Source organism: Tauraco erythrolophus, chromosome 16 (assembly GCF_009769465.1).
Source record: "Tauraco erythrolophus isolate bTauEry1 chromosome 16, bTauEry1.pri, whole genome shotgun sequence".
NCBI classification, from domain to species: Eukaryota; Metazoa; Chordata; class Aves; order Musophagiformes; family Musophagidae; genus Tauraco; species Tauraco erythrolophus.
In genome coordinates this window covers 20,674,347-20,683,432 of record NC_141480.1, presented here as the reverse complement: position 1 = coordinate 20,683,432, position 9,086 = coordinate 20,674,347, and the positions used below count along the sequence as shown (strand labels likewise).

The 9,086-nt window shown below is 63.0% G+C and overlaps 1 protein-coding gene across 1 annotated transcript; it reads left to right on the top strand.

The window, feature by feature from the left end:
* Nucleotides 1–3,555: 3,555 nt before the first annotated feature.
* Nucleotides 3,556–7,962, top strand: LOC104379063 (protocadherin gamma-A11-like). The gene is given in 17 exon segments (XM_086621867.1): nucleotides 3,556–3,654; nucleotides 3,656–4,067; nucleotides 4,070–4,675; nucleotides 4,678–4,730; nucleotides 4,732–4,882; nucleotides 4,885–4,959; nucleotides 4,962–5,249; nucleotides 5,252–5,298; nucleotides 5,301–5,642; nucleotides 5,644–5,707; nucleotides 5,710–5,822; nucleotides 5,825–5,899; nucleotides 5,901–5,946; nucleotides 5,949–6,031; nucleotides 7,204–7,262; nucleotides 7,364–7,456; nucleotides 7,704–7,962. Coding segments are annotated over 17 exon segments (2,865 nt in total).
* Nucleotides 7,963–9,086: the final 1,124 nt, after the last annotated feature.

Sequence of the window (9,086 nt, the reverse complement as noted above, 5' to 3'; positions counted from 1 at the left end):
ACTCCCTTGAAATCAAGGCTCTCTGGGCAGTGGTCTCCCTCGCCTTGGTGGCAACTTCGCCTCTGCTCAGGGTGGGTTGCTGCAGATTGGGGCTTTGGAATTTCATGGTAGTTTTGATCAGTCGGGACCTCTGAAGGTGCCTGGCGCATCCCTGCTCAGAGCAGGGCCGATAGATCAGGTTGCTCAGGAGGATCTCCAGGATGGCAATTCCTGCCCCAGTCTGGTCCCTGTGCCAGTGTTTTACCACCCTCATGGTGAAGACTTTTCCCTAATACCTAACAAGAATTTCTCTTCTCCAGCTCATGCCCGTAGCTTCTCACCCCATCCCTCTGCACCTCTGAAAGGAGATGGGGAACATTTCATCTTTTGCATCCCAGCACCCAAGGGCAGGCAGAGTGCCCCGCCAGCCCTGATAAACACACGGAGATGGCCACCATCCCCTTCGGGGCACTGGTTTTTCCTCCAGAGGGAGGAAAGGTGGGAAGGAGCACTGATCAGGGCATCCTGCTGCATCTTTGTGGCTTCCAAGACCCAGCACCTGAACACCTGCACAAGTGACCCGGGCGCCACTGACGAGCCGCGGGGCCAGGGCTGCCCTCGTTGTCGGTCAGGAGACCCCCCGCTCCCACCGTGGTTGCCCTCTGGGGCACTGCAAACCGTAACTGCTCTGGCTTCGAGCAAGAAGGGAGCAGTAAATCCGCATGCACGGCTGGGCAGACGGGTGCCGTGGGGAGCTGGGAGAAGGGATGCGTGTTCTGGCAGGGACAGCTTTTTTTTGCAGCCCCTTCTGCTGCCCAAGAAGGCAGCGAGCAGGAAAAACGGAGTGACGGGTGGTGGCTGGGCAAGGTTTGGTGCCCGCAGGCAGCTGAGTGGCAGCCTCCCCCCCGCCACCCCAACCTTTTGCTCTCTGCGTGGCTTTTCCAAAGCGGCTCAACCTGCGGCATCTCCTGCGACATCCCACCCTGATCTCTCCGGCTGAGCTGCCAGGCACATCAGTGCTGACCTGCCGGCAAACCGGCCACCCGCCTGCCTGTGCCAAGACATCTCAGAGCGAGCCACCCCCCGCCCAGTTCTTCTAGCCTCCAGTGTCTTCCAAAACAGGCTGCTAGCTGCGTCCCGATTCCTTACCCTGAGAGGAGAGAGGTGGCAGCTGAATGCTCCCCTGGGTCGCAACAGGGGACTTAAAATCTCCAGAGCATTCGGTAGCTGGGGTGCAGGACTGTCCCCATGCCATCTCCCCCATCCTGCTGTCCACTCTCTCCAAAAGGCTCTTTTCGGGATCCCCCATACCCTCTGCAGCACTCCAGCCACCCCCAGCCTGTGCCATTTCTTTTCAGGAAAGGGATCCAGGATCAAGCCTGGGCCCCCTCTCAAGCCCCTCACTTTGTACTTTGGTCCCCTGGAATCTTGGGAGCTGGGGGGGGAGGGAGGGGCAAGAAGGGACCCCAAGGTTTGGAAAGGCGAGGAAAAGGAATAGGATGGACTATCCCGTGACCTCCCTTAGGGGAGGGGAAGGCAGTGGGGGGTGGATCCCCCCTCCCCAAGGAGAGCTGCGGGGGGAATCGCATAGCATAGCTGGAAAAGGGCAGGCAGGACCGGGCGGGGGGGGGACTGGGGGAGCACGGATCCTGCCGGGAGCGGGGTCGCACCCGGGAGAGGGAGGATGAATATTTTAATCTGAATCAGACAAAAGGGCGAGAGCCGCTCCGAGGATTTTCCCGGAACGCGCTTGGTGGGAGACGGGGAAGGACTGGAGGCGGGGGGGGGGGAACGAGACCCTCGAAAATCTCTGTATCAGTGGTCCCCACCCCCAAAATCTCCCTGTGGTCCGAGCAGCCCTCGGGGGGCTCCGGGAGCAGCCCTGCCCCAGCCAGCGCAGGCCCCGGGGTCCCGGCACCGGGCAGGGCTGGGCGGTGCTGCGGGCGGGGAGGGGGGGGCACATCGGGGGTTGGGGGGCGCGGGGTGGGGGGGTAAGGGTTGTGGGGTGAGAAAGAGACAGATCGGGGCGGGGATGGGGTGACAACGCCGCCGCCCGGGGGGGACCCTGGCGCGGGAGCCGGTGCGGGGACGGGCCGGCCGTGATGCAGCCCGGGCTTCGCTTACCGGGAGCCGTCCCGATCCCACCCGTGAGCTGCCCGAGCCCACGCGTGACCCCGCCGCGCCTCTCCCTGCCCCGCGGCCCCACCTGCGCGGCACGTCCCGCGTGGGTCGCGCTGCCCTCCCGGGGACCAAACCCCCTCTCCCCATCCCGACGAACCCCTCCAGCCCCGCCGCCTCCGCCTTCCTCCATCTCCCAGTCGCCCCCGGATCCTGCCTCCCACGCAGGTCCCCGTTGGGGAGCGGAGGGGGGGGGGGGGGCGGTTGGGGCCGGCGGTTCCGTTCCCACCGGGGACCGGGAGGCAGAGACAAAGGCGGTGAAATATCACTGCACGGCTAAAGCCGCTCCGAGCCCCGCCGAGCCCTTAACTAGATCGTTAGGGGATTATCCGCGCCCTAAGCAGCCGCGGGGCGGGGGGCGGAGGGGGGGGGCGGCCGCCCCGTCCCGTTACCGAGCGCCCCCGGGGACGGCGCCGGTGGGAGGCGAGGCGCGGAGCTGCCCGGGCGTAGCGGCGGCTGGGAGACGGTCTGCGGGGAGAACGGAGCTGCCAGCGGAGGAGCCGTGATCGGTACCGGGGGCGGGGAGAGGAGGGAGGGGGTCGCAGGGCTCCGTCTGTCGCCCTCCGGGGCCGGTGAGGGACCCGAGCCCGGTCGGCGCCCGCCTCCCTCTCGCCTTCTGCGGGGGGCGGAAAGTTGTGCCCGCGGGGGAGCCGCCGGGGGCTGGGGGTCGCAGGTCCTCAGGTCTCCGGCGGGATCGTGCCCCGAGAGCCCGAGGGGCTGGCACTGGGGTGCCCGGTGGGCGACCGGGATTAGGGGCGCGGGGTTGTGGGCAGGAGGCGGGTCGGGGTGGGAGCAGGCAGGGAAGGAGGTGGTGGGAGGGGGGGGTCTCTCTGTGCCTCCGCGCGGATGGGCTCAGCTTTAATCCGGGCTGTAATCCCCCCTGCTCCGGTAATTAAAACTCCGCATTACAAGGAAAACGGTGTGCAGGGAAATGTAATCAAGTCTGGAGGGGCTTAACCATCTGGTAAGGTTAGGACCGGCACGGCGGGGGACACGGCGGGGGGATTTGGCAGCCGCCGCGATCCGGGCTCCTCTTAATCTACCGCGGGGACGAGCGCAGCATCTGCGGGTTAATACGGGTGCCCCGGGCAGCGATCGGTCTCGCTGGAGCTCCCAGCGCCGTTAACGAGACCTCCCCGGGGCTAGCCCCCCCTCCCCAGGTGCGCTCGGCTCCGGGAGACCCATTCCCGTGTGGCACCGGGGCCCGGATTGAATCCTGTGCCCGGGGCCAGCAGGGAAAGGGTTAAGCGGCCGCCGGTAGCTGCGGCTGCGGGCAGGGCCCTCCCCCGCCGCCCCCGGGAGGCCCGAAACTCTTTGGAAGTGCAAGGGGCGAGTAAAGGCGAGGGAGGACGCGGCGGCGCGGGTGGGACCCCGCGTCTCCGGGAGGGCCGCGGGGCCATGGGGGCCGGGGCAGGCTCGGGGCGGGGGCAGCTCTTCCTCCGCTCCCCTCCTCTTCCTCCTCCTGCCGGACCCCCGGCGGGCGGGCAGCTGCGCTATGGCCGTGCCGGAGGAGCTGGAGCACGGAGCCTTCGTGGCCAACCTGGGCGAGGACCTGGGGCTGGACGTGTCCACCCTGTCGGCGCGGCGGTTCCGCATCGTGTCGCGGGCCGGGGCCAGGCAGCACCTGGAGGTGAACCTGGAGAACGGGATCCTCTTCGTGAACGAGCGGATTGACCGGGAAGAGGTGTGCGAGGCCGGGGGGACCTGCCTGCTCCACCTGCAGCTCCTCGTCGAGAGCCCGCTGGAGCTCTACCGCGTCGAGGTGGAGGTGCTGGACATCAACGACCACGCGCCCACCTTCCCCTGGCAAGAGTACGTGCTGGAGGTGGCCGAGTCCGCCGTGCTCGGTGCCCGCTTCCCACTGGAGAGCGCCCAGGATCCCGACGTGGGAACCAACTCGGTGCACACCTACCGCTCAGCCCCAACGGTTTCTTTTCACTCGAGGTGCAGACGCGCAGCGACGCCACCAAGTTCGCAGAGCTGGTGCTGGAGCGCGCCCTCGACCGCGAGCAGCAACGCGCACACCGGGTGCTGCTCACCGCTCTCGACGGTGGTGTCCCCGAGCGCTCAGGCACAGCTCACATCCTCGTCACGGTGCTGGACGCGAACGACAACGTACCTGCCTTTGACCAGCCCTCGTACGGCGTGAGCCTCCCCGAGGATGCCCCCGCTGGCACCCTGGTCATCCAGCTCAATGCCACCGACCTGGATGAGGGCCCCAACGGGGAGATCGAGTACTCCTTCAGTGGGCACGCACCACCGCGTGTCCGGGAGCTCTTCCACGTGGAGCCCCGCACTGGGCAGGTGCTGCTGAAGGGACCCCTGGACTATGAGCGGGCGAGCCTCCATGAGCTGTACGTGCAAGCCAAGGACCGTGGACCCTCGGCTGTGGCCGTGCACTGCCGGGTGCTTGTGCACCTCCTCGATGTGAATGACAACGCGCCAGAGGTGACCCTCACCTCTGTGTCCACACCTGTACTGGAAGATGCCCCACCGGGCACCGTCATCGCTGTCATCAGTGTCTGGACCGGGACTCTGGGGACAATGGGCGCGTGAGCTGCGAGGTTGGCCCTGAATGTGCCCTTTGAGCTCCGTTCCTCCTTCCGCAACTACTACACGCTGGTCACCACACAGGCGCTGGACCGGGAGGTTGTGCCCGAGTACAACGTAAGCATCACGGCACGGGACATGGGCTCACCTGCCCTGCTGACCCGCAGCACCCTCACGGTCCAGTGTCCGATGTGAACGACAACGCCCCGCGCTTCCTCCAGCCCTCCTACAGCGTCTATGTGATGGAGAACAACGCCCCGGTGCCTCCATCTGCTCTGTCAGCGCGTTGGACCCCGACTGCCAACAAAACGCCTACCTGTCCTACTCCATTGCGGATGGGCACATCCACGGCATGCCTGTGGGCACCTACGTGTCTATCAACTCAGACAGCGGGCACATGTATGCCCTGCGCTCCCTCGACTATGAGCAGATCCGCAGCTTCCAGATCCAAGTGCAAGCACAGGATGCAGGTTTCCCCCCACTCAGTGCCAACGTCACCGTCCACATCTTTGTGCTGGACCAGAACGACAACGCTCCGGTCATCGTTCCCCCATGCCGCGCAATGGTTCCGTGGCCACTGAGCTGGTACCAGACGATCTGCCAGGCCTGGTTACCTCGTCGGCACGGTGTCGGCGGTGGATGCGGACGCGGGGCTGAACTCTCGCCTCTCCTACCAGCTCCTCCAGGCCACTGACTTCACCCTCTTCAGCGTGGCACCAGACACAGGCGAGCTGCGCACCCTCCGCTCCTTTCTGGAGCAGGATGCAACCCGGCAGCAGCTGGTGGTGCAGGTGCGTGACGGTGGGCAGCCGGCCCTCTCAGCCACCGTGTCCCTCCTGCTTTCAGTGGTGGAGACCATGCCCCAGACTCTCTCCGACTTCAGCGAGTTCAGCCTCACCCCGGAGGCCTCCTCATCCTCCCCACTCACCCTCTACCCTCCTTGTCTCCCTGGGCTCCATCTCCTTCACCTTCCTCCTCGCCATCCTCATCCTCACAGCCATTCGTGCCGTGGAGAGCACCGCTCCCGCCAAGGTGATGGCTGCTCACCATCCCGCTGCCACTGCTGCCCCAGGTCCAGACCCTCCCCAGATGGCCTGAAGACATCCAACCTGACGGTGCCAGCCCCCCATGGGGAACCACGACCACCACCTGCCTTGACGTGCCCGGGAGCGGGCCCCCAGGCTACTGCTACAAAGGTTTGCCTTGGTCCTGAGTCTGCCCAGAGTGACTTCATGTTCCTCAACCCTGCAGCCCACCCCGGAACAACGAGAAGGACACCGGGAAGCGGTCCTGGCCGGGCCAGCATCTCCAGGTCTCCAAGCAGGTAACAGCTGTGCCTGGCTGTGCTTACCAGGACTCCACGGGTCCCCCCCAGCCCCTCCCCTCAGCCTCTGCCGTGAGAGAAACCAGGCACGGCTTTTCCCAGAGAATAACCGGCGCCTTTGATCAGTGTGGGAATTAGGAGCCGTCAGGCAACGGGAAACTCTCCACCGAGCTTCCCGCGGGTCTAATTACTGGGGACAGCAGGCTCGGCTGAGGCGAGAGGAGATCCCTTCCTGCCGCCTTTTGCACCCTTTAAAGGCATCGGAGATACTCCGGTGCCCCGGGGGACGTGGGATGGTGGGAGTGGCATCTCCTTCGTGTGGGTGAGCCATTCACACTGGGACAGCCTGAGCGTCGCTGCGGCTCCGCTTCCCCCGTGCCGGCGGGGGTCCGCAGTGCTGCATCCGGGGCTGGTCCTGGCCTCATCGACACCGCTTGTCTTCCAAGTTCTGGCACCCAGAGCCGGCTGCTGTGCCACGCTGGGCTATGCCAGTGGGGAGGGAGTGGGGTCTTCGGGGCAGGATTTCGATGTCAACATTGGTTAGGTATTGAAATGAGGAACGTCTAATTTTCCCGACGAAAGACTCTTTCCGAAACGCGATTACAAGGATGGAGAGTGATGAGGCGTCTAATCCACTTATGTTTGACTTTTAATAAACAGCCCTTCCAAGGACAGCCCGAGACTCCCTGCCAAGAGGCTCTCCCCACACGTCTCCTTGCACCGCTGGACTCGCTTCTCTAATGGATTTTCCCCTAGTTGTTTGCAGCCCCCCTGGGACATTGGGTACACGGCCAATTTCCGCACCTCTCACTCTTCGGTGCCTGAGACTTGGGCTGTTACCTGCCAAAAAGGCTTGTTAAAGTTAACAGAAATAAGAAGAGCCCCTCTCTCTCGCTGGAGGGACAAACCTTGACAATTGAACTCCCAGAGACAGACAGCAAGCCCCAGACAGCCCCAATATCTCAGGAGGGTGGAGGAGATCCAGAAGGGAACAGTGCCTCAGTGCCTTCAACACTGCCTCAGTTTCCCTAAAATGGGAATGTGCTGCATGCTTCTCCACAAAGAGGAGATGTAGTCCTGCATCCCTGGCTACTGAAGCCTGGTGCTGGCAGAGCTGGGCTGGTTAACAGAGGGTCCCAATAACCAGCCTCGTTCTTCCCTGTGTTTTCCAGATCAAGCAGCCCAACACGGACTGGCTGCCTCCAAGCACACAGCGACCTGTCCTGAAGAGGTACCAAATCCGGCACTGCGGGAACAGGAGCGGTGGAAGGGGGTTGTGGAGATGGGGAGGTTATCTCCGAACACAGCTTTGAACCAGTTTCTTCTCTTTAGCTCCCAGAGCCTGGAGGACGTGGGAGAAATCCGCAGAGCCTTCCAGAAGGAGCACGAGAGGCTGTGCACGCTGGTGACCCCTGTCTCTGGTTAGTAGTATTGGGGCGCTGGGGCTGGGGAGACCAGACTTCCTTCTTGCTTGGTGGAGATGCAGTGGGGGGGGACCCATCCCTGCAGTGTTAGATAGAGTTTTGTGGGGTGGAAGGGGTGTTCGGGCTCCAGAAGAGAAGTTGGTGTCACATGGCCATGGGCTTGCACCCTGGGACATGGACGTGACTGTCCCACTGAGCTATGGATGTGACCTCCCCTGAGCAGTCTCCCACTCGTCTTTCCTCCAGAGTTTTCAGAAGGCTTCGACAGGCACCAACAGCATCTGGACACCCCAGTACAGCCCCTTGTACCCGGGGCACGTCCCAGCCCTGGATTATCAGCACAACGTCTACATCCCCGGCACCCCCACTCTGCTTTCCAGCAAAGATGGGTCCCTCTTCGTGGGCCGGGAGAACAAGAACAGCTTCTCCACCTTTGGCAAGAGGAAGAAGATGACGACTTACTGTGACATGCACGACAGCGTGGTTATCAACAACGACCTGAAATAGTGAGCAGTGCTGGGCCTGGACGGCTCTGCCCGAGGCCCTGGGAGGCACTGGCGTGATTTCAGCTGCTGGGTCCACCCGCAGCACACAGCTCCGTGTATGGACCACTCAGGACTTTGTGGGACTGCTGAGATAGTGGCTCACTGGGGGCGCGGGGAAAGGATTTAAGGAGCAAGAGACTGAGAAGTGATAGGGATGGGTGGGAGGTGGGGTGGGGGGCGTTTCTCCTATCTGATCCTGCAGAGCTGTGTTGGGCAGCAGGTGCTGTTGGGGGGTCCATATGAGCAGATTTGAGCAAATCCACTCATTCCCATGTCCCCTTAGGGATGGTCCATCTCTGTAAACATTGTCACTTCTTTGTCCTTGTCTGACTGTGTGAATGTACTGAGCTGCATGCTTGTATTCTGTCCCAGTAGGCATGGAAAATGTACGCAGACCAAGCCTGGTGCAGTCAAGCCTGACCCTACGTGCTGGGGCAGCTGCCATTGCTCTGTCCCTGAGATCCCGTGGGATGTGTCGCATGTCCAGAGCAGCTGCTGGTGTCTGGCTTCTCCAGGAAGTGAGTGTGAAACTCAGCCATTGTGAGTGCTTCCCTTCAAACCCTGACCTGACACTTGCAGGGCTGGACACCCAAAGTCTAGGACACAGCCAGGGACCGGGACACGGCCAGGACCAGGACACAGCCAGGCTTTGCTCAGGAGAGCAGCACGGGCTGGAGCACACACAAATCGGTTGGCCAGAAGAGCTGTTAGTTGAAGCAGCTGAGAGATGCACAAGGTGAGACCCTGCTGGGTAACTCTCTAGCCCAAGGCAACATCATCTGAAAGAAAGATTTTCCAGCCATCAGAGAGGCCCCAGCACAAGTGACAGTCCTCTTCCCTCCTCCCCCTACCCTCACCCGGATCCCTGTTTTTCCCCAAGTCCTGAATGCCTGGAGGAACCCTTGCACTGGGAGCTCCACCTGCATAGGACAGACATCTCCCCCTGCGCCTGCTTCTTTTGAGGACTTTTAGCTGCCCTCATGGCAGGCCTCCAGCCCCAGAACAGTCTCTCCCCCTGCCCTGCTCACCCTACACCTGTCACCCGGTCTGTCTGCCAGCACTGCCAATCGCTTCTGTCACGGACAG